Here is a 24,872-nt window from a genome sequence, read left to right as displayed (position 1 = left end):
TGAGGCTCAGAGGGGTCAAGGCCCTACAGGGAGGAGATGTGAGCTGAGATTTGAGCCTGGGCTGGCGCCCCACCATGGCGCTCTGCTGCCTCCGGTCAAGCTCCAAGGGACCAAGTGATCACCAGATGTAGGGCCCAGTCTGGGCTCCTGGCAGCAGAGGCTGGGAGCAGAGGCCCTCTTCCGACCCCTGGCCGTGTCAGGGCCTTGGCTGCCCCCATTAGGACATAGCACCTCATCTGAGGAGGGAAGGAATGGTGCGGTCTGATGCGGAGGCCGCTGCTGGGGGGCGGGGGTTGGGATTATGGGTGGGGGCTGAGGAGGAGGCCTCTCTGGCATGGCCACATGGAACATACCCACATCCACCCGCTGGGCTCCTAGCCCCCTGGGCAAGTCGGGGGACGGTGGCTGGGGGGCCCAGCAGAGCACGGAAGCGGGCCCAGAGTCTAGGAAAAAAGGTAGGCTTAAGGCACTAGCGGCCATTTAAGGAGTTTGCAGGACCCTGAGCTCGGCTGTCAGCCTTCACTGCAGGAGAGAATCACCCCGGAGGACCCTTCGCCCACAGGGCCCGGGACAAAGCTTCCCCCCATGGCTGCCCCATCCCCACCCTCCTCGTCCCCCAGGGGACTGCAAGTCCACCCACCCTGGGCCCTAGTCCCCTTGAACAAGTCATTCGATGGCTCCAGGCTCAGCCTCCTCATCTGTGGGACACCGCTAGGAATATCTAACAGTGCACTCACATGGAGAAACAGCCCCCTTTTAGGACGATTGGTAGTAATAATAACAGCCACAATATACAGACTACTGTGTGTGCTCCTGGTGCTGGACTGAGCTACTCCTGTTGTTCCATCTCTCAGTCCTCACATGGTCTTTTGTTAGGTAGGCACTCGTAGTACCTTCATTTTACGGAAGAGGAAACTGAGGCACAGAGAGGTTAAGTAATCTACCCAAGCACACACAACTCTAGGTGGCTCAGGGCCGTGTTCCTAACCACTGCGCTATACTTCCCCAGCCCTCAGTGAGTTCTCAATAAATGTCTCCTCCCTGGGCTCTGCGCCCCAGACTGGCCTCCTGCAGCCACCATCTGTCCACGTGAGCTTCCCACAGTGCAGATCTGATCCTGGCCCTCCCCTGCTTAAAACCCTTCCTGAACTCTCCCGTGTTTTCAGGAGGAAGCCAAGATCCTCAGCCAGTTTTAAGGGCCCTCCCCGGGCTGGGCGCTGTCCCCCCCGCCCAGCCTTACGTGCTGCCCCCCAGGCTCCCTGCAAACACCAGCCAGAGTGACCCTCCTCCGGGCCCCCAAAGTGCAGGCCCTTCCTTGTCTTTCCACGTCTGAGTTGCTCTCCCTGGAATGCCCTTCTCCTCCTTAAAGATGCCCCCAGGGGCGCCCTCCTCCGAGCAGTCTTCATGGCTGTCTTTGTGCCCTCAGAGCTTGCTATGTGAGCTTCTCTCATGGCTGAAAAGGTGGAGAATGTATCAATCTATTTCTTCTGTCCCTCCAGCTAACACCCCGGGTCTGGCAGAGGCCAGGGGCTCAAACAGGTGTCTGATGGCTCAGAGCTGAAATGGAGTGCCCACAGCCCTTCCCCAGAGGGCCCGGGGACACACACAGGCTCTGGGCGTGGCAGAAAGCCCAAGGGAGCCATGGACTCACTTGGGTCCTGGTGGCTTCAGTGAGAGCTGAGTAGCCATGAGGCCTGAGGTGTTTGTTGATTGAGCCATGAATAGCTGTGTCCTAAGAGCCTGGAGCCCAGGGTGGGCTGGCTGAGCCAACTAGGGGAGTGGCTGGTTGGGGGTCCCAGAGCCCAGCCAGTGTGTCAGGGCACGCGGGCTGGGGGCAGTGACTGAGACTGGCACCTGCCACTGATCTCACTGAGCTGACTCCTGTGGACACAAAGTCCTGCTGCCTCCAGTGACCAGTGACCACACTTGGACACTAGGTGTGTGGTATCCCAGGGAGGGACTGAAGGAAAAGTGGGGAGGGGAGGGAAACCACTAAATAGAGGTCATGTTATCCTCACCATGAGGAGGCCAGGTCAGGAGAGTCATCCATTGTACGAGGGTACAAGGCTCAGAGAGGTTATATAACCTGTTTAAAGTCACACAGGGTGTGGGGGAACAGGTCTGTAGGAGAAGCAGCATAGAGCAGTGATTTCAATCTGGAGTCAGGTCCAAAGCGGGATCTTCCACGCTGAAGCTGTGTGATCTTGGACATGTGACTTCACCTCTGTGAGCCTCTCTTTCTTTATCACACTTAAGACACACTATGTGCTGGGCCCTATTCTTTAACTCATTACATCCTCACAACCACCCCAAAAGGCACGAGCCCATTTTACAAATGAGGAAACAGAGGCACAGAAAGGCTGAGTTGCCCAATCTCATGGCTCCTAACCCAGGCTCCGGACGCCATGCTCCTAGCCCTGTGCTCCAGCATGGCCGCAAAATGTAGGCTCATTTATCCATCACCTAGCACAGGCCAGGCAGGCACTGCTGTGGGGATACAGGAGGGACCTGGACAAAGGACCTGCCTCTCATGCTGCCTCCAGGAGAGTCAGGGAGACAAAAAAGAAGCAGATGTGGCTGTAATACTTCAGATGGTAATAGGTGCAAAAAAGACAAACAAACCACTAGCTAAGGGGACAGAGAGTAATGGGAGGTGGGCGGTCAGGGAAGGCTTCTTGGAGGAAGTGATGTGTGAGCAAGGTGAGGGAATGAGCCAAGGGAATATCAGGGGGATAAGGGTTTCAGGGCACCACATCTGCAACGGTCCTGAGGCTAGAGTGGAGTGAGCCCAAGGGAGGAAAAGGTGGCAAGAAGAGGGGTTGAGGGGAGGGTGTTAGCTCACACAGGCCTTGAAGGCCATGGTAAGGACTTTGGAGGTAACAATACCCCCCATACGCAGGTATTATTAAAGGGTGAGGCGCGCATGAAACCTGGGATGTACTCAATGCTCAGTGAAAGGTCTCCATTCATTTTTTTACTATTATGGTGAAACACATAACATAAAATTTAGCATTTTAACCATTTTAAAGTGTACAGTTCAGTGGCATTTAGTACATTCACAATGTTGTGGAACCATCACTGCTACTTGGTTCCAGAATGTTTGCATCAGTCCAAAAGGAAGCCCTGCGACCATTAAGCCATCACTCCCCATTTCCCCATCCCTCTAAATCCCGGCAGCCACTAATCTGCTTTCTGTGTCTATGGATTTGCCTATTCTGGACATTCATATAAAGGGAATCATACAATATGTGGCCTTTTGTGACCAGCTTCTTTCATTTAGCATAACGTTTTCAAGGTTCATCTACATTGTAACCTGTGTCAGTACTCCGTTCCTTTTAATGGCTGACTAATATTCCACTGTGTGGACGTACCACAGTTTGTTCATCTATTCATCAGCTGAAGGACATTTCAGTTGTTTCCACCTTGTGGCTATTGTGAATCGTGCTGCTGTGAACATTCATGTACAAGTCTTTTTTTTGAATACCTGTTCTCAGTTTTTTGGGGTATATACCTAAGAGTAGAATTATCGGGTCCTATGATAATTCTGTGTTTAATTTATTGAGGAACAGCCAAACTGTTTTTCGCAGCAGCCATTAATATTTTAATTGTTATTGTTATTATAAGCCCTCTATTTCCTTGTAAGGGCTGCTAGCTTCTCAGCCACCTCTAACCGCCACCCTCCAAGGGCTGGGGGGCTGGATTCTGCTCCTGGAATTTGCCTGCTCGCCTCCTCTCCCCTCCCCCCAGCACTGGCTCACCGGAGCCGCTCTTGCAGGTGTTCGGCGACATGGACCAGGTGCGGATGACCTCGGAGGGCTCGGACTGCCGCTGCAAGTGTATCATGCGGCCGCTGAGCAAGGACGCGTGCAGCCGCGTGCGCAGCGGCCGGGCGCGGGTGGAGGACTTCTACACCGTGGAGACGGTGAGCTCGGGCACCGACTGCCGCTGCTCCTGCACCGCGCCGCCCTCCTCGCTCAACCCCTGCGAGAACGAGTGGAAGATGGAGAAACTCAAGAAGCAGGCACCCGAGCTCCTCAAGGTAGACATGCTGGGGTGAGATGCGGAGGGGAACACCCCCTGGGTGGGTATCTCCCATGGGCTGGGCCAGGCCGTCCTTCCCGTGAAAAGTCCGCACAGGCCAAGGCGGGCGCTGGTATCCTCCCATTTCACAGGTGAGGAAACAGGCTCCCTGGGGGGAAGCCACTTCTTGCTCAAGATCGTTCTGCCAGTGAGTGATAGAGGCAGCATTCTCTGGCTAGTTTACCTGAATAGAGCCCCTTCTCTATTCCAGTGTCCTGCATTGTACCCAAACCAGTTTCTCTCTCGGCACCTCTATACAGTATTTTAAATTTTGTGGCTTTTATTGTTTTTAATGTAATAATAACATTTACGGGGTCTGGCCCGGTGGCGCAGCAGTTAAGTGCGCATGTTCCACTTCTTTGGCCGGGTTTGCTAGTTCGGATCCTGGGTGTGGCACGTGGCACCGCTCACCAAGCCATGCTGTGGTAGGCATCCCACATATAACGTAGAGGAAGATGGGCACGGATGCTAGCTCAGGGCCAGTCTTCCTCAATAAAGAAAGAAAAAATAATATTTCCGATATTCAAGTAACTCCTGCATGCCAGATGTTGTGCTAAGCTCTTTTTACATATTAGTTCTCTAAATTCTTAAACAATTCTGTGAAATATGGGATCTTGGTCCTCATTTTATAGGCAAGAAAATGGATTTGGGAGAAGTTAGGGAACTGGCGCAGGCTCTCACACATTGATATGTAGCCTCAAGTCTGCACCATACTTTTATGTGACTTTTGTGCCTACCCCCCCCCATAGGCAGATTAGAAAGAGCACCACCTCTGGGGGACACAGCCCCATGCCACGGCCCACCGCTGGGACCCGTGGCTCCGATAGATGTGCGCAGGCTAGAGCTCAGCCCCACAGCCAGCCGGGCCCCTCTGTGAGATTTATCCTGTGCTCAGCTCAGTGCTGGGTGGGCCTGCTGGCACTGGGATTTGAGCCCAGGTCCTGCTGTGGCCAAAAAGTGTGTTCTGAACCACCTCACCCTCCTGTCTTCCTTTTTGTAAAAGACTAGATTATTTGGTGTTTGGAGAGAGTCTTCTTCCTTTACGATTTCTTCCAAACTGAGTGTCTCTTTTGCCCTTCTGGTGTCAAGAACTGTGCAGTCGACTGAGATGTTACCCTGCTTGTGAGCTAACAGGTTAGCCTGCCAGTTTCATGGACACTGGTGGAAGACGCAAGAAGCCAGAGACAAACGACTCTAGTACACACGGCAGCCAGAGTAGCTGCTCTTCCTTGCGCTGATTCTCCCAGCTCCAGTTCCCACAGGGTGATGCCGTGGGGCCAGATGACACCTGCACACACACTGGGGTATTCTTCAAGAGAGGAGCCCCAACTCAGAGGATCCAAATCTTATAGTGGACACCAAGCATGCCTGCTCTTTATAATGGACACCGAGGATGCCCACTCTTTATAAGGATGGGCACTGAGCATGCCCGCTCTTTATGATGGGCACCGAGCATGCTCACTCTTTATAATAATGGGCACTGAGCATGCCCGCTCTTTATGATGGGCACCGAGCATGCCCACTCTTTATAATAATGGGCACTGAGCATGCCCACTCTTTATAATAATGGGCACTGAGCATGCCCACTCTTTATAATAATGGGCACTGAGCATGCCCGCTCTTTATGATGGGCACCAAGTGTGCCTGCTCTTTGTGATGGGCACCGAGCATGCCTTCCCTGCTCCAGAGGGAAATGCCATCTCTATTGTCCGAGGCTGTTCACCATACAAGATGGCCTGGACAGTCAGTGCCTCTAAATGCAAGACATGCAGAAAAGCCTAAGACTCATGAAGAATTCTCTCCCAACGTTTAGCTAAAAATTTTTCTTTAACTTGAGTAAAATTTTTGTAACAAGTGACTGGATACCAAAACTCTCAAAGTTGAGGTGGGTTGAATTTTAGACCAAGTGGCCTCTTGACAACTTGGCAGTCCCTGGACCACACTGTCTCCCTGGGACCTCACTCGGGCCCTGCAGACTCCAGGTACTGAGGCCGTAGGCCAGTCCTCAGTTACAGGGACAAACCAACTTCTGCTGCAGTCCACTTCTCAACAATTCGATTGTAAGCAAAATTGACGAGGATACACAAAACCTTTTCATAAATGCTGGCTAATTTAATCCTTGCCACAACCCTTTGGAGAGGGAACTTATGGTCCTAGCTTTACTTGTGGGGGAATCTGAGGCCCAGAGGAGGATTGTGACTTGCCTAAGATCACACAGCAAGACTTTGGCACCACTAAGATGTGAACCCAGGAATTCTCTCCTGTGTCCCTTTTCCCATTGAAGGGCTTACCGGGCAGTTCTCTCAGCCAGGAGCCCATTGTCCCATAGGCCTTTTTGGTGCACAGCAGCCATGAGGGTTTTCATTCGGCTTATAGGACTGGAGTGGAGTGGTGGTAGGATTGACCCAGCTGGTGGGGTTGGAGGAGGAAGAGAAGATGCTCAGTCTTAGTGACACCCTAGGAGCAGCAGCAGGTACTGAGGGGGTACCCAGAAAGTCCCAAGAGGAGGGGGCAGCAGAGGTAGTATGAGACAGAGCTGAGACCTCTCCCATGCAGCTCGGCTCCCCTCCCTCAGCAGGAGGCTCTCTGAGGTCAGCCCCCCAGGAGAGGAGGTTAGGGGAAGCCAATGGGGGAGGAGCACAGGGCACACCCACCCTATTCCCACCTCTTGTCTCTATCCCAGCCCTTCCCTTCAAGCTCAGAACTCCAGCTGTGATCTGGCCTTAGCTGCTTGTCTCTGCGTAGGAGGGAGGGGAGTCCAGGTCACCTTTCTTAGGTAGGTTGGCTACCGGGGTGTGCCTCCCACCTCTTTGCTCCTTTTCCTTCTGCACATGAACCAGACATGGCCACGCCCTTGAGGAATCCCTAGTCTTGTGGGGACACAGCTCCTGACCCCCAAAATGGCAGCATGATCAGTGCTGGGCCAAGGGATGTCCCAGGGACTGTGGGAACCCAGAGGAGGAGATAACATTAGAGCTGGGATTTGAGGGATGTGTAGGAGTCCCTCAGGCAGAGCAGAAATGAGGGCATTCTGGGTGAGAATAAGTGGAGTGGGTATGGCACAGGGTGCCTCCCTGCCCTCTCTGCTCCAGCCCCACTAGCTGCTTGTCAAGTCCTCTAACATGGTGCTTCTCAAACTGTGGTGAAAGACCAGTTTTTTAAAAATCTTAAGAACCAATACTTTTATAAAATACTATAAAAATGAGTGATTAGAACAATGAAACAAAAACGGACACGCAACATACAAGTCTTATGTTGTATTATTAGAGCCCACAGATATAAAATTGCTCTGTCAAATGGCTCTAAGAGTTCATAAAAGCCTACTCTCGCTTTTTGTGATTATTTTATCACAGACTAGTGACGAGCACTCTGGACCGGCGCTGGTCTGCAGACCACACTTTGAGTAACGTGGCTCGAACACCACGTTTCTTCTCACCAGCTCTTTGCACAAGCTGTTCGCTTTGCCTGGAAGTTCCCTCTCCTGCCCTCTTTGCCTAATTCGTGCTCCTCCTTTAGAGCTCAGCTCAAACAAAACTTCCTCCTGGCAGACTTTCCCAATCCACATGCACTCCCAGACAAGGTCAGGGCCCCATCAGTAATGCTCTGGGCTTCTGTGTGTTACCGCCTGTTCTCTGGTCTGGTTCTACCGCCTGGGTGTGACTCTGTGTTCCCTGACAGCCTGCGAAAGACGGTGCAGGCTTGTGTCTGTCTTGCTCACCACTGTCCTTAGTGCCTGGCCCAGAGCACATGTTTGCTGAGGCTGCAGGGGGCGGCAGGAGCAGATCATGGAGGGCTCGAATGCCAGACTCGGGAGATGAGAAGCCACACAGGGGAAGCTGGGAGCCATGTCGAGTTATCAAGCAGGGGAGAGACCCAATCAAAGCTTTGCTTCAGGAAGCCAGTTTTGGTGGCCATAAAGGCAGCAGAGTGAATGAAGCTGGGAGGTTCCCGTTTAGTCCCCTGGAATAGTAGTCGTTATTGCTGATCTTCATGAAGCCCTTGCTGTGCTCACTCTGGGCTGAGCCCTGTCCAGACACGACTGCTCCTACCACCACCGTCTTGCCCCATTTCACAGAGAAGGAAGCTGAGGCACCTAATACTCCATGTGCATGGTTCTCAAAAGGTGCTCCCCAGAGCCCTAGGGGTACTGTGCAGCTCCTCGGGGCCTGAGCACGGTTGTCGGGGAGCAGACAAGACTCGAGGCCCTACCCCTGCTCCCATCAGAGCCCTGCACTCCCTTTTTCTGTTTTAGAGATCAGAGTCTGCTCAGAGAAAAGCTCTCTGGCTTATGAACAGCTTGAACACTCCTGCGAGAGTGGGAGTCAAACTGTTTTGGAAACAGCTGGCCAGGGCCAAATGGGAGCACTGGCCTGCTCAGGCCCTGAGAAATGCCTCAGGGCTCGAAGCTGAGCCACCGGGAGGGTGGGCTGGACCTGCCCTTCCCGAGAAGCCAGGGGATGCTGATTTCCCAACCGACCCCTTGGGCCAAGCTTCCCGTGATGCTCTCGTTGGCATCTTGGCCATCTGGAGGGCATTGTCACATCCTGATGAGATGTGACAGACAGGGGAAGGGGAGGGGCAGCTGCAGGGAAGAGCCAGGGCTGGGCAAGGGAGACTCAGCATCTGCCACTGACCTTTGTGCAAGCCCCGCCCCCTCTCCCGGCCTCAGTTTCCCCATCTGGACACAAGAAGGAGCAGTAAAGCATGATAGGAAAGAGGTTTGGTTTATACCAGTCTGGGTTCTGCTCCCAGCTCCACCATTTAACAGCTGGGTGGCCTTGGGCGAGTCACTTCACCTGTCTAAGCTGCAGCTTCCCAGCCTGGAAGAGGAAGATAACAGTTGTCCAGACCTTGTCTTTGGCTGGGGCCCTAGAAGCAGACCCTGAGGCGGGTGACTCACATGCAGGTGATTTATTATGAAAGGGCTCCCAGGGGAAACTGGTACTGAAGTGGGAGAGGCAGGAAGGGAGGGCAGCCCAGCAGTGGTGTGGTCTCAGGCCCAGTGCCAGCCTCAGCCCCAGGGGACATTGGCATGTGAATGACAGCTCAGTTGTCCCCACTGGGGCTAGAGAGCTGGGCTGATAGATGCCCACCCCAGTCAGGCATTGTTGAAGAGCTGCGCCAGGAGGACGTACACCAGGGACTTTGGGGGGCAAAGCAGCTGTTTGAAGAGAGTGACAGGTGCAGGCTGTTAAAGGGAGGCATGTGGAAGCCAGGATGGGCACGAGAAACAGGAGGAGGGATCACCGGGGGTGGGAATGGAGCTCCTCTGGTGTCCACTACACACCTCGTGGGTCGTTGTGAGGATTAAGTGAAATGGCTTGTGAAAGGCCCTGGCACAGTGCCTGCCCCATGGTAAATGCTCAAAAGACAGAATCTGTTGCTTGTGATTATGAGCAGGCTGGGTCTGGCGGGCACTGAGGGCCCAAGCAGGCCATTCTGAGGCCCTGGCGTCCTGGGGTTCTGCCGTGGTAGGGTTCCTTTTGCACCCTCTGTGTCCAGCCCTGTGCTCTGCCCTTTCACTAACCATCCCCCTTCCCTGGGCAGCTGCAGTCCATGGTGGATCTCCTGGAGGGCACCTTGTATAGCATGGACCTGATGAAAGTGCACGCCTACGTCCACAAGGTGGCCTCCCAGATGAACACGCTGGAAGAGGTAAGGGCAGGGCTTGAGCCAGAGGCGGGGCGAGTGTAGTGCTGGAGGCCAAGGGCAGTGTCCGAAGAGGCCTGGGCAATTCTGTCCTGCCCCTGGTGGCTGTTGAAAACTGGACTCCAGCAGGAGCTGGGAGAGGGAGATTCAGGCCACAGGGTTCAGACTTTGGGGAAGAGGTCTGACTCGGGCTTAAGGGCCTGCACGAAGCAGGAAGGCTGGGTGGAGAAACTGAGGCACCTGCTGGTTGTATGAAAAGAGTCTGGAGGGGGCTGGAACCCTCAGTTGACCAAGACCAGGACCCACACATTGCACAACTCTGGGGCCACTATTTTCATAAAATACCACATGAGTGGTGCCCCCTGGAGTGGTGCAGGACTGGCCAAGCCCACTGGGGCCAGGCTTGAGGCAGCATGACTGTCCCAGTGCCCCTCTGCAGGGGAGGCAGAGGTGCCGAGCATCTTCTCCTGGTCAAGACAAATGTGCTGGAGGGCTAGGTGGGTGGCTGGGACTGCCACCTGAGGACAGGGACAGCGTTGGGTGACCGTGGGGGTCCAGGCTGCAGGTTTGAGGTTTGCATCTCTGTTGGCACAGCCTGGCCTCCGCCTGTTTCCTGCATCCGGTCCCTGCAGGGCTGCTGGGAGCCTGTAGACATGCAGCTGCCAGGAGCGGGCGTGGGGGCTTCCTTTCCCAGCTTCCTTTTTAGAGAGAGGGGGCACCTGGGCATCCTGTGCCCCGGGGGGGAGATTAACCCCTTGCTATCCCCAAAGTTGGGCTCACAGTGGCTTTAATTATTCAAAAAGCATTTGGTGAGTATCTGCTGTGTGCCAGGCCCATGCCAGCGTGGGAAAAACATAACGGTTGCTGAGTTTCTCCTGTGCCCTGATATTTCCTCTGCGCCTGCTCTCCTGTCGCCAGCTCTGCAGTTGTCCTCCTTTGACCTTTCGTCTTGTCATCTCAGGAAATGTTAACTTGCTTCACATAACTATGAGCCAGACAATCTGGAGGGTATGTCTGTGGGGCCTGGAACAAATCAGAAACGATTTCCGCAGCGACAAAGAAATGATTTTTTAATTATCTTCTGGTTTGCATTATCTGTGCTTTGCTTCTGTTCACTAAGTGATAACTCTATGAAAAAGAAAAGCTTTTTGCTAACCCTGGGAGAAGGTGAAGAGAGCAGCCTCACTCAGGGGAGCTGTCTCCCTCGGCCTGAGGGAGAAACATCGCAGGGGGTCAGACAGCAAGTCGGGGTCCCACTCCCCTTGCTCTCCTCCCTTACACGAGTGGGACTCAACCAGGGGCAGTTGGCAATATCTGGAGACATTTTTGGTTGTCACAGCTTGGGGGAGTAGGTGGTGGATGCTATTGGCTTCTTGTGGGTGGCGGCCAGGGATGCTGCTAAACATCCCACAGTGCATGGGGCAGCCCCCATGACACACAACCATCTGGCAAATGTCAGAGGTTGGAAAACTTGCCTTCCACAGTTTGACTTCTGTCTTCCCTGTGATCAAGTTTAGAATGCGCTTTCTCATTTCTTAGTCTTTCTGGTCCCCACAGTAACCATGACATTTAGTTGTGATTATGATAAAGATCCTCATTTTACAGGCAGGGAAACTGAGGCTTAGAGAGGTGAAGTCACTAACTCAAGGTTACCCAGCCAGGAAGTAGAGAGTGAGGATTTGAACCCAGCTCTGTCCAACTCCTGCCTTGCTGCCTCTTGGTCCCTGAATCTGTTTACACCCAGGGCTGACTAGACATAAATCACTTTTAGGTTATCTTCTCCTCTGTAAAAATTTCTGCCCATGAATTTCTGAACTCAGAATTCCGATACTCCAGGGCTTCCCGGGGATGAGGCTCTTCCTGCTTGTGACCCTGTTCTCTCCTACTTCAGCTGAGAAGTGGACTCGGGCAGAGGAATTCCACACACACCCCACACCTCTGGGGTTCTGGGGACCTGGGGCTGATAGCTGGTTTCCTGAGTCCTGCCCAGCGGCCAAGGCCAGCCTGGCCAACAGCCCAGCATGGGGATCCCTAGGGCAGGGATCCCCAGAGAGGAGCATGGTGGTTCTGAGCTATCCATCTGTTTCCAGCAGATTCCAGAATCCAGGTAGATCAGGGGGTAGCTGGGAGCTGCTAAAGCCAGGCAGGGCCCCCAGCAAGGGGGAGACAGGCGAAGCAGGAGAACAGGACTGGGAGTAACGGCTCGGTGCTGCCGGAAGAGCCAGCACCGCAGGGAGAGAAGTCAGAGACTTGGAGCCTGGGAGGGATCAAGACTCAGCCATGGCAAAACGCCAGAGAGCTTTGTTGTTTGAGTATTCCAGAAGAAGAAGGTATTTGTGTATTACTTGTGAAATTAAAAGGTAATTTTAAAGTAGCAAAAGATAGCAGCTTAAATGATGGATCCATAAGGGACTGGCTGAGTACCTTATGGCCTGTGCATCCGGTGGCATACTGTGTGGTCACTAAAAGGAATGGGGGGCATTGTATATACAGAGATGGAAGAGTTTGCAAAATAGGCTCATGTGAAAAAGCAAAGTGTTAAAAAAAAAAAGAAAAAGAAACCCTAACAGTTGTCGGCACCGAGGAGCAAAGGTGGGAGGGAGACGTTTTTATACCCATTTGTATCTTTTTAATTTAGTACTTTGAACATATATATTTTTTCATTCATTCACTTTTTAAATAAACATTTAATAGAGTCTCTTAGCAGCATGCTTTATTCCACCGGTGCTCGCTGGTGCCGCCCCCATGCATACCCCTGGGCCCTGCTCAGGAGACCGGGCAGCAAAGCTTGATGGCAGAAGCTGGGGTGTCCTCCTCCGGCCAGGGGTGGGGGGTGGTCAGAGGAGGCCGGAAAGACTTCGGGTCCTGCCCCCACAGAGCATCAAGGCCAACCTGAGCCGGGAGAACGAGGTGGTGAGGGAGAGCATGCGCCACTTCAGTGAGCAGCTGAAGCACTACGAGAACCACTCAGCCATCATGATGAGCATCAAGAAGGAGCTCTCGAGCCTGGGCCTCCAGCTGCTGCAGAAGGATGCAGCCACAGCCCCCGCTGCTGGCCCAGCCACTGGCCCTGGTAGCAAGGCTCAGGTGAGGCCATGGCTCTGATGATGGGGCCAGAAGATGGGCGGGCTTGGGAGCACAGTGTGCTGGGACCTCAGCCCTGAGGGCCAGCTGAGTGGGAATTTGGGGCCATAGGACAAGGCTGAGGGCTGGCACAGTGGGAGAGTCCGTGGCAGGGCAGGGCCAGGGGTGCCTGCTGTGCTGTGAGCTGGGGCCGCCGAGCGGTCTGTTCCCTGAGCCAGGCATTTGACAGTATTCTCATTCCCATTTCTAAACTAGTGGGGACGAGGTTGCAGAGATGACCCTCCCTGCTTGGCCCTGGGAGACCCAAGTCGGGGGCAGTAAAACCACTCTGTCTTCTCTTGCTGGTGCTGGGCCCCTATGGGGCAGGTGGGCAATGCCTTGGGGACCCCTGCAGACTAATACCACTTCATCCAACCCAGCCTGGGGTGGAGAACTCCTACAGCGATCCCCAGTGTTCCACAGTCAAACTCAGAGCGCAGAGGGAGCAGGGGCACTGGGTTTTGTCACCAGGCAGAGCCACCCACGCATATAACACACCTTTGTCCACATTTGATAAGGGCCCTCCTCTAGACAGACAGCTTGCAGAAATTCTCCCTCTGGACAGATAAATCAGAAAGAAGAGCCCCCTTTGGGTGAACAGATTGTACACAGCTCCTTCCTATGATAGGCACACACCAGGGTGTGTGGCTTGGGAAATGGAGTACAGATTAGATTTCACCCTGTTTGTACCCCTTCGACAAGTGCCCCGCGTGCAGCACACAGCCTGTGCCACTCTCCACAGCAGCCTTGTTTTCCGTGAGCAGGGAAAAGGGAGCTGACGTTGTGGAACCTCTGCTCTCAACCTGACTTCCTCACAGACATTATATCACTTAATCCCATAACCACCGGAGAGGGATGATCATTGTCCGTGTGGCAGACGAGGAAACGTGACAGGAGGTCACATGGAGGGAGGGTGGCTGCGCTGGGACTGGAACCCGGGCCTGCGTGACTGCCAAACCCATGTTCTTCCTCTCCACCTCTGGGCCTCCTGTGCTGACATTGTAATGATGGGGCCATTTGTGTCTGCAACTGGAACCACCTAGATGCTGATAAAGCATGGAGGAAGCCTGGTGCCTGGGCCCGGAGCTGGCTTCCTGCTCGTTCCGTGCCAGTTGCACAGGCGTGAATGAATCCTGTTTTGGCAACGGCACAGAAGGTCTAGATACTGTACTTGCTGTATCTCCTCGAGATTCTGCCTAACAATGGGTGATGTCATACGCCCTGTGTTCTTGTGCCAAGCCAGCATCAGAAGCATTTAAAAGGAAGTAAAAATAACAAAATTCACAAAATGTTAAAAACTGCATGCCCCACGGGTTGGATGATCAGCCATCCCGGTTTGCCCCGGACTGAAGGGTTTCCCAGGATATAGGACTTTCAGTGCTGAAACTGGGAAAGTTCCCCCACCCTGGGATAAGTTGGCCACCCTGCCTAGGGGCCTGAGAACCTCTCCCCTGCCCATACACAAGACCAATGAGTGAGAGAGATAGGCATGGGAAGCTGGCCTGGTAATCGGCTCCCTCCCCAGGGAGCTGACCATTATAGTCTGCCCCCAGCGGGGAGTGTGCAGGAGTTGGGAAACAGGACAGGAATCTAACCTATCAGGCTGGGCTTCAAGCCTGCAGAGGAGCTAGAGAGCTGAGTAGGGAAACCGAGGCACACCCCACTCATGGAGGTAGCCACTATGGGAGGAAAGCTGTGACTTCACGAGCATCTGGGCTGTCGGGTCTGGAGCAACATGACCACCTCCAGCCCCCACATGCTGAGCTTCCATGACCCCCTGCAACATCCCCTTTTACCATCCGCCAAGTCTGAGAACTCCCTTCTCTCCCAGGACACAGCTGGAGGGAAAGGCAAAGACACCAACAAATATGGAAGCATGCAGAAGAGCTTTGTAGACAGGGGCCTCCCAAAAGCTCCTAAGGAGAAGCTGCTGAAGGTGGAGAAGCTGAGGAAGGAAGGCAGCAAGAGCAGATTTCCCCAGCCCACAGGCAAGCCCCGGGCCCTGGCCCAGCAGCAGGCTGTGGTCCGAGGCATCACCTACTACAAGGCAGGCAGGAAGGAGGCAACCGAGGCCGTGGCTGGTGAGTTGGAGGGGGATTGGCTCCTTAGGGTGGGGGGGCTTGTTGATGGGTGGCCGCACCCTGAGGGTCCCCTGCAGGGATCTGAGATCTTCTCTACGGTCAGACTGCCCCAGACTTCAGCTCCACTGGTCACCTGTTGCAGCCTTTTGCAAATCCACACAATGGGCTAATACCCCCTCATGGGGTTGCAGGGGATGCAATGACATAACCAGCACAGAAGGCCACTCAGTTCCTTTCCAGTGTTTACAACTGTCTGCATCCTCACTGCCCTTCTCCTTCTTCATTCGAAGATTTGCTAAAGGTCCACTGTGCACTTGCTATATTTCCCAGAGATTCTGCCTAACATGGAGCTCACAGCAGAGTGGGGAAAAAACATACCCAGGACCAGGCAGCTGCCCCGGGGGCGGAGTCGGGGTGGGGGAGAATGCAGGGGCCGAAGCCAGGCCAGCGTTCTGGGAAGTGACATGGAACCTTTGAGGCACCTCTGGTTTCCAGACTGGCATTGGAATGGATGGCCTCTCCAGCACCCCCCACTTCTTATCTCCCCACAGAAGAGCCCACAGACTCCTGTATTTCTCCTGCAGCTCCCTGCCAGATCAGAGTGAAGGGCCACAAAGTAATTAACTGAGAAGAAAGAGACAGACGTTCCGAGAGTACCCACATTTCTGAGCCCTCCCCACTGGGTGGCTCCTGATTCCTCCTCTGAGACCCTCCATAGATGTTTGCTCTCCTCCGATGTCCCGGAGAGCTCCCAAGCCTGTTCCCCATTCCTACGTCCTGCTGACCCCCCCCTCCAGTGAGGCCTCTGCCCAGCCCATGTCCAAGGGGGCTGGGAGGTGGAACTGTGAGGGACCAGTCTGCTTCAAGAGCCCTTAGTTTCTTGCTCTCTCAGGGCTCAGGGGCCTCTTCCCCCAGCTCCTGGTGCCAGCTGCTGGCCCTGATCCCTGCCAGCTTAGCCTGGCTACAGCACAATGCCTTTGACCCCTGGCCAGGGCACTGCCCAAGAACAGCTGCGGGCATCTGACTCTCCAGCGAGGCCCGTGGGAACAAGCCCCTGCCCTGGCAGGCTGCCAAGGTCAGGGTTTTTTGAGGCCCTGTTAACCAGAGGGTCTGCCCCCATCCCACAAGGACCCAGGCTCCAGGGGCTACTCCACAGCAGGGCCTGGCTAAACCCCCGTGCAAGGAGGAAGCCCATCAGGGAGAGAAAGGAAGAAGCCAGATGACTGTCTTCAGTCCAGGGGCCTCAGCGCATCCCCAGGGGCCACACCATCACAGTCACAACAGCACTGTGCCTTTGTCCCTGGCATCACCGTTTTCTGAGTACTTTCACACATGCTATCGCAGTTGATCGAGCCGAGGAAATGAGCTCAGGGAGCTGAAGGGACTGGCTCCAGATTTCGGAGCCAGTTGTGGCAGAGCGGGACTGGAAACCAGGTGGGAGGGCTGCAGAGCCCGCCTCGGGTCCCTGCATGGCTCTGTCCCTGGAGCTGAGGAGTCTTTGTCCCCTGGCTGTGTGGCATTTGGTCTTCCTGCTTCCCCTACCCAGACCCCACCCAGACCCCATCCACCCCAGCCCAGAGATGTGGGATAACCCAGAGATGGCCACCAAACCACGTCCCACGGGAGCTGAAAAAGTTGTCCCGTCAGCAAAGCCCCCACCAGCAGGGACGAGGCGGGGGAGCAAGAAGGCTGAGAGAGGTTAGATGAGAGGGGACAGAGAGACAGACAGACCTGGGTCCAGAGGTGATGGGCAGCTGGCTGCACCTGCCCCTCCTGGCCTGAGGTGGCAGATCCTGGGTGAGAAAAACTAGAGCGTGAGCTGCAGCGGGGAGGACCAAGAGAAAGTCTGTAAAATGGGAGCAAGGGGTTGTACCTCCTGGAATAGAATCCAGGAAGTGGAAGAATTGGTACAAAGTATTTGACACTTAGGAGGAAAAGGGGCCTCATTTTTGGCACCTCGTGTTTGTCGGGATCTGGGCAAATGTTTTGTATACATTTTCCTCTGATCAACACAACCGGCTGATGCGGTGGGCCTTAGGACTCTCAGTTCACAGAGGGGAAACTGAGGCCACTCAGCTGGGGAGCTTGGAGCCCGTCTTCTGACCATGAAGCCCTCCCTCCCTCCCACTTTTCGAGGCCTTTCACTCCCCAGGGCCCCCTTCCTTTCCCCCATGGCCCCAGAGTCAGGAGCCTGGGAGGGCCTGGGGAGGCCCCGGGCAGCAGAAGGTACCACTAGGATGTGAGCCCCGGGTCTTCTCTCCGCAGACAATGCCCTCAAAGGCACTTCCTGGCTGGAGCAGCTGCCGCCCAGGGTGGAGGGCAGGCCATCTGAGCCCAACTCGGCGGAGCACGACGAGGCCAGGCCCAGGACCTCAGAGGGAGTGGACTTGGCCCCTGGCACCCCTGCTTCAGACCCCACCCCAACCCCGACTCCCACCACCACCACCAGCCCCATGTCCACCGAGCCACCTTCACGCCCAGAAGTCCCCAGCCAAGGTGAGTAAGCCACACTGGAGTCAGCAAACTGCAGCCCGCGGGTCAGACCCAACCTGTTTTTGTACAGCCCTGGAGCTAAGAATGGTTTTTACATTTTTAAAGGGTTGTAAATATATATATACACTCACACACGGGACAGAAGTATGTGATCTGGAAAACCTAAAATATTTACTATCTGATCCTTTACAGAAAAAGTTTGATGACATTTACAGTGAAACAGGTAGTATTTTCAACAAATTCTTCTTAAAGCATCACCTAGAATCCCACCGTCAAATCTAGTAGCTATTTTCACTTCTTTCTTTCCTCTGTCCGACCTCTGGCCCTGTTTTTATGTCTGTGTTTGTAGTTTTGGCTTGCGTCTTTCGGTAGCTATCTTCCTCATTAAGTCATCGAGCCCAACCTTCTGGAAGGATCTTGGCTACCTGTGATAGCAAGCTTTGCAACCATTCCCTGCTTTGATCCGCATGCATTCCACTTCTAGGAATCTTTCCTAAAGGATCCATCAGTGAGTGGAGAACAGCTGCAGCTTAACTGGTTTCTTCACAGCCTATTTCTAATGTCAGAACCCTGGAAATAACCTAAAGGTCTAAAACCAAAGGGAACTGGTCAAATACATTCCAGGGCACAGCTGTCTGGTGGCGTGGCAGAACCTTGAAATCACATCATTAAAAGGCCACTTAATCATGTGAGAAATTGCTCAGTGGAGGGAGAAAACAGGATCCATATTCAGAAGAAGAAGAATCGTGTTTTTAAAAAAGTATGTCTGCATGACTGTACATGCAAAGAAGAAAAGGAAGGAAATACAGCATGTTTCAAAATTCTTTGGAAAATGGAATTTTGAATGATTTTTGTTTTTTCCATGCTCCTTTTATGAATGTTGTGTGTTTTCTATGATGGTCAGACATTGCTTTGATTAGGAGGAAAGAAAAAAACAAGGCTGCAAACAACATCAGGAAGGAGTTAAGTCAGACCCAGAGAATGTTCCCAGGGTTATTGCTCTGGCTTGGGGCCTGTGAGTCTGCATACCAAATGCTGCAGCCCTCCCTCCCCACAGGCAGAGAGGCGAGCTGCGAGGGCACCCTCCGGGCCGTGGACCCCCCTGTGAGGCACCACAGCTACGGACGCCACGAGGGAGCCTGGATGAAGGACCCCGCTGCAAGGGATGACAGGATCTATGTCACCAACTACTACTACGGAAACAGCCTGGTAGAATTCCGCAACCTGGAAAACTTCAAGCAAGGTTGGGGACCCTGGAGATGGGAAGGGGGCAGGGTGGGGGCAGCCTGGGGAGGGTCCTCTGGGGAGACATGGCTCTCCTTTGCCTTGTGGTTTCCTGTGGTCCAGACTTCCCCAGTCAGGCTTGGCTCCGAATGGTTAGCCACCCCAAGGAGGGGATGCTGAGGGCACCCCCATGTGCGGGCCAGGATCTTGCCAGGAGCTGGAATACAGCAGCAAACAAGATGGCCAAGGTCCTGCCCTCATGAGTGTCTCTCCCTGTCAAGCCTTATTTCCACTCGTTGAGTCTTACTCTGTACTAATCGCCCGTGTGCGTCAGCTCATGGTATCTCACAACTCTCCAAGGTGGGAGTTATCACCCTGTTTTACAAGTGAGCAGGGCCCCAGGCTGCTCCTCCGAGGAGCTGCAGGTCTGGGCAAGGGCCAGGACGGGGCTTAGCACAGGGAAGGGCAGAATTTTGGTTATCAGACCTGGGGCATGATGGGGGAAGGAGTTGTTTAGACCTAACGTGCCCTCCAGAAACTCAGTCTCATGTGGGAGGCAAAGGCTTAGAGAAACTATCTCGGTATAGCATGAGAGGGAGAGCTCCAGGGCCTGTGGGAACTGAGCCTGGAGGTCAGGGAAGACTTCCCAGGGGAGGTGAGGCTGAGCTGTGCCCCGGAGGAAGAGCAGGAGTAAGCCGTGCGGAAGGGAAAGGGCAAAGTGTTCCAGACAGAAGGCCCAGCATGTGCGAAGGTCGGGCAATGAGAGGTAGCATAGTGGCCTAGAAGGGAGGGGAGGGGAGTGTAATGAGAGAGTAGGCTGAGGCAGATGAAAGAGTGTGGACTCACCCTGAGAGCTGTGGCGTCCCAGGGGATGGCCTGGAACAGCTAGAGTCTTTCCACTGCCAGGTCAACATTGACCTGGTCCCTGTCTGGAGTGGCTCACGGGCTGGTGCAGAGGAACCCAATGAAAAGCACCAAGACAAAGAGTTACCAAAGGAGACCAGAGGAATGGCCCCTCACTCAAGCCGGGGGAGGTCAGGGAAGGCTTCCTGGAGGAGGGAACATTGGCCAAGGGTTCTGAAAGATAAGGAGGCATTCCCCAGGCAGATAGGATGGGGAATGGCAGTCAAGATAGAAGGAACAGCATAGGCAAAGGCCCTGAGACAAAGAACAGGAGCTGGCATCAGCCTGTGGCTAAATCTTGACTGTGCCATTTTCATAACTGGGTGACCTTCAACCCCCTGAGCCTGTTTCTCCCTCAGCAAATGGGATGATAAGGTACCTCCTTCCTGATGTGACAAGATGATGGGCGCAGCTCCAGGCCCATGGGACACTTAGTATCCATTGCTTGCTGGGCCACTGGAGAGCCCGGGACCGCCTCACTGGTCCCTGGGGCGGGCTGGGGTTTGACAAGAGGCTCCGGTGTGACCCTCCGTCCTCCGCCCGCAGGCCGCTGGAGTAACATGTACAAGCTGCCCTACAACTGGATCGGCACGGGCCACGTGGTGTACCAAGGTGCCTTCTACTACAACCGCGCCTTCACCAAGAACATCATCAAGTACGACCTGCGCCAGCGCTTCGTGGCGTCCTGGGCGCTGCTGCCCGACGTGGTGTACGAGGATACCACGCCCTGGAAGTGGCGCGGCCACTCGGACATCGACTTCGCCGTGGACGAGAGCGGCCTGTGGGTCATCTACCCTGCCGTGGACGACCGCGACGAGGCCCAGCCCGAGGTGATCGTGCTGAGCCGCCTGGACCCCGGCGACCTGTCCGTGCACCGCGAGACCACGTGGAAGACGCGGCTGCGCCGGAACTCCTATGGGAACTGCTTCCTGGTGTGCGGCATCCTGTACGCCGTGGACACCTACAACCAGCGGGAAGGCCAGGTGGCCTACGCCTTCGACACCCACACGGGCACCGACGCCCGCCCGCAGCTGCCCTTCCTCAACGAGCACGCCTACACCACCCAGATCGACTACAACCCCAAGGAGCGCGTGCTGTACGCCTGGGACAATGGCCACCAGCTCACCTACACCCTCCACTTTGTGGTCTGAGCGGGACCTGCGCTCACAGGAGAGGAGTGGCAGCGGGCATGGGGGCTCATCACAGCTCCTGGAAGGGACTCCGTCAGCAGATATTTATTGGGGGCCAGGCCCGGGGCTGGGTGCTAGGCGTGTGCCCGCCAGGATCGAGCTTTCTTAGCACCCGGGGGAATAATCGCTTCCACTTGCAGAGCACTGTGCCAAGAGCTTCACGTGCACTAACCACTTAATCCTCCCGACACCACCCTTGGAGGTAGAGATAGTTAAGCCCATTTAACAGACGAGGAGACTGAGGCTCAGAGAGACGATATCCCTTGCCCAAATTGTTTGGATCAGGCAGGCCACGCTGTCCCACAGCCCCATTTTACACATGAGAAGACTGGTCCATGCTCTCCCCTCTCCCCTTGATTCTCTTGTTCTTTCAACTCTGTCTCCCTTCCCGGGGCTACTCAAAACTCGAAGCCTTCAGGACCAGTGCACGCCCAGCTCTGCACACCACTCCAGGCCCCTGTTCTGGCTGAGCTGTCGGTGGCCCTGGACTTTGGGCCCCTTGATTAATGTCTCTGCTCCTTGCCTTTGGCCAGCACCCCCCCGCCCCACCCCACCTGCTGTCAGACCACATTCCAAACCTCCACGGTCACCCAGCCACTGAGCAGAAACCACACCCTGAGAAAAAATACTGGCCCCTGTTCCAAGGCCCCCTCCCTCTGTGCTCATTTGTATTTTTTCTTGTTCTTCATCAGTGCTGTCATCTGTTTCTGCAGCAGCAGCTGAGAGGGCTGTGGGCAGCTGCCTGCCAGCAGCAGCTCTGCCAGGGTGGGGAGCTGGGCCAGGCCCTGAGGCTCCCTCTCCACCCAGGAGTGCTGGCTTTGGCCACATACCCAGGCTGTGGGACCTCTCCCCAGTCCCCCCCTTCCAGAGCCTTTGGGCCTGGGGTCCACCTTGTCCTTTCTCTCTGGGCCTTTAAACCCACAGCCTCTACACACTCAGGGATACTTTCAGATCTGCTATGAGCAAGACCCTAGGCCCAAGGCCACGGTGCCTCCAGGAGGAAACAGGTTCCCTCTTCCTTGTCAGTCATGGCCTGGTTGTTTGGTGGGATGGCCCAGCAGCCTGGGGGGCTGGGGATGGCTGAGATCTGAGCAGTCAGGTCCAAGAGAAGCACTGGACCTTCTGGTTGCAGAGAAGAGCCGGAGGGTGGAAGCTGGGAGGGAAGGAGTGGACTGGGCTTTTCCTGGCTTTGGCGATATTGGTCCAGGGCTGCCCCGAGTCCAGGACTTGGGGCTGAGGATGCACAAGTGGACCAGCTCACCTGTTGCTGCTGATGGCTCCCCAGAGCCTCAGCCCCGGGCAGCATGGAGGACAAGACCTTCAAGCCTGCCCTTATCTGCTTTGAATGGTATTTTTAGAGCTGGAAAGTTCTCCAGTCCAACCCCCTATATCACCAAAGGAGAAATAGGCCCAGAGAGGTTGAGAGGGTGGCTCGGGGCCACACTGGGAAGAGGACACAGCTGGTCTCCTTCCAGAAGGGCTTCCTCTGTATCCTTTATTCTCCCAGCTTAGAGGCAGCTCTGCCTACGAAGGCAATAGCTACCCAGCACCCAAGCCATCCCAGCACCTTTGAAGGGTGTTTACTGCTGACCCCTACAACCCTGGCCGTCGCTCCCCTCGTCCTGCCCCCTTGCCCACTCCAGGGATTTCTGTGTATTTGAACACCAAGCTGCACACCCGAGATGGTGAGGAAATGCGTTTTGTGCAGAATCCATTCTTTCAGTCATTGTCAGGTGATGTTTTCTTTAAGCTGTAACTCATCCCTGAAACAGAGGGGAATGATGACACCCACCCAAGGCAGGCCTGACTCATCGCGGCGGACACGTCCAGCCTCCCCCGCCCAGCCAACGGCCGCGGGCTCCACTCGCAGCCTCTTCAGGGGGCTCGAGGCCCCGCGTTTCCCTAGGCCCTGGGTGTGGGTCTTACAAGACTGTCTTTCGTGACATCACGGTCCAACCATGTGAGGAGCATTCAGGCCCCTCTTTCTCCCCGAGTCTGAGAAAAGGGAAAGTTCGTATGGGCTGATTTTGAAAAAGGACGAACAAAATTGGTTTTCGGGGGTGGGGGGAATGATGCTGCCTGCAGTCCCCAAACATTTGCTAAGCCCTTTCTGTTTTCAGGCCCTTGTATGTGGGTTATGCGGTAGGTCTGGTATTTTCCTCATTTTACAGAGAGTCAAAGTAGGACCCAGAGAAGTTAAGTCACCTGTCACGTAGGAAGTTAAGCGGAGGTTAAGCCGTGTTTCAGAATCAGGTAGCGTTACCGTTGCTGTGGGTCGAGCACCGAGAGGGGCTAAGCGTGCCACGTGCGTATCCGTGCATCTTCCCAACGGTGGCAGGTATCTACTCTGTGCCCATTTTACAGATGAGGACACTGAGGTAAAGGGTCTTACCCAAGGTCACAGCAGCTTTGTCTGTGGCAGCGTCGGGGTGTCAGGGCCGCTCAGGACGTATTCTTTGCCAGCTGTGTGCTGCTCCTGTGGCCCCAGAAACGGTGGCTGTTGCTTTTTATCCAGTGTGGCCAGGCCACAGACTGCGTCTATGTAGGAGACCCACAAAGGAAGTGGGGTCAGCTTGGAAAGACCTTGACTGCAAGGCCGAGGGGTGACCGCCTCCAGTCACATTTGGAACAAAGTCGTGTTTAAATTAACAGAAAAAAGAAAATTCTTAGATAATTGGATTTCGTCCTGTCAGTGGAAGGGTTTTTGTTTTGGGGGAGCTGAAGCCAGCCCACAGCTGCAAACCTGGGAGCCCCAAAGGAGACCTGACCCCCATCAGCTCGTTTTTACCTACTGTGGGCTTTATCATGTTGGCAACAGGTCCTTCCAACCAGGGTGGGCCTGGACCGGGAGGGCCGCGTGTCCTACCAACCCCAGCTGACAAGGCACAGGCAGCTGTCCGTGGTGTTTCTGAACAATGTGACACATGGAGAGGCTTCAGCTGCCACCTCAATTCCTCCCTAGAGATTTCCAGGTCTTCCATTTAATCTGCTCTGTCTGTGGCATCTGCTTTGGGGTCAGCCCTAAAGGTGAGGCTGGGGATTTCCTGGGAATGATCTGAGGACTCCTGAAAGCCCACATGTCCCAAAGCATCTTTTCCTCTGTGACGGCATTGGAAACCACTCTGGTGACGGGAGGACACAGCCCCGGATGGCTGTCCGGGAGCCCTGGGTAGGAGTTAGGAAGCCCTGGGTAGGAGTTAAGGAGTCCGGGTTTGGAATTTGGCTCCCTCTCTCACATACTGCGTGCTTGGGCAGGGTAGGGACTGACAGAAGGGACAGATGTCAACTCCCTCTTGTGGCTGGGGACCTGCAGCTTAGGACAAACGGCAGCTGAGGGCCTAAGCAGCACCCTCCTAGAGCTAGAAGGCACCTTTGCATACATTATCACTAATCCACCCAGGAACCCCCAAGGTCAGCATTATTTTTCCCGATTACAGGCGATGAACCTCAAGTTCTGAGAGGTTAAGCAACCTGCTCAGGGTCACGCATCTAACAAGTAGTAGAGTCAAGATTTGAACCAGATCTGTTTTTATACCAAAGCCTTAAACTAACTGTTATTAGGAATCTTGTAACCAGTCATGTTTTCTTCTTTGCTTTGGCTGCCGGGAAGCTCAATGTCAAATTTGAGATAATTTTTAACAATTGTACTGAGTCTCCTACTGGACTCTGGCTTCGTTCTAGCTTTCTGCTTTTACTTTTACCCTGATCTCTTTATTTTTATTCTACTGTATTTTATCTATTTTTGTAAGTTGCCACAATACCTTTTTTTGCAGTGAGGTAACATATACCTAAATAAATACATGATCAAAAGCTTGATTTGAAAGTCTTGACTAAATGCTCTGGTCTGCATCCTTATCATAACAAGGCATTTAATAACTTAAAAAAAAATACTCAGTTTGTTATGAAAATTGGCCTTGTCATTCTGCTGTTGCTGGAAACTGACGTGAATAACGAACTAGGGCAGAAGAATCCATCTCAGGCTGAAAATCAGGCCCCTCCTGGTGGAGAGGAGAAGCCAGTCATTCCGGAAGGTGTTCAGGCCCTGTCCCCACCTCCTTGTGTCGGCTGCAGAGAGAGAATCGCTGCTTACACTCGCTCCTGGATCAGAGAATGGGGCTGAGGGAGAGGC

General features: G+C 54.3%; 1 protein-coding gene across 3 annotated transcripts in view; it reads left to right on the top strand.

The window, feature by feature from the left end:
- OLFML2A (olfactomedin like 2A) overlaps positions 1 to 24,559 on the top strand; it is a 29,120-nt gene extending 4,561 nt beyond the window's left edge. For 2 of the 3 annotated variants that reach the window (XM_014840643.3, XM_044778799.2), the window contains exons 2-8: positions 3,776 to 4,039; positions 9,628 to 9,735; positions 12,607 to 12,816; positions 14,684 to 14,933; positions 17,199 to 17,429; positions 18,484 to 18,669; positions 20,100 to 24,559. In XM_014840643.3, the coding sequence (XP_014696129.2) occupies positions 3,776 to 4,039; positions 9,628 to 9,735; positions 12,607 to 12,816; positions 14,684 to 14,933; positions 17,199 to 17,429; positions 18,484 to 18,669; positions 20,100 to 20,704 (1,854 nt within the window). In that variant the 3' untranslated portion in view covers positions 20,705 to 24,559. The remainder of the gene's footprint in view (positions 1 to 3,775; positions 4,040 to 9,627; positions 9,736 to 12,606; positions 12,817 to 14,683; positions 14,934 to 17,198; positions 17,430 to 18,483; positions 18,670 to 20,099) is intronic. The other variant, XM_044778800.2, reaches the window with a different exon arrangement.
- The last annotated feature ends 313 nt before the right edge of the window (positions 24,560 to 24,872 follow it).

The sequence above is a fragment of the Equus asinus genome, chromosome 10 (genome assembly GCF_041296235.1).
Source record: "Equus asinus isolate D_3611 breed Donkey chromosome 10, EquAss-T2T_v2, whole genome shotgun sequence".
In the NCBI taxonomy this organism is placed as follows: Eukaryota; Metazoa; Chordata; class Mammalia; order Perissodactyla; family Equidae; genus Equus; species Equus asinus.
Note: the sequence above shows the minus strand (reverse complement) of the source record. Positions and strands in the feature narration are given on the sequence as shown.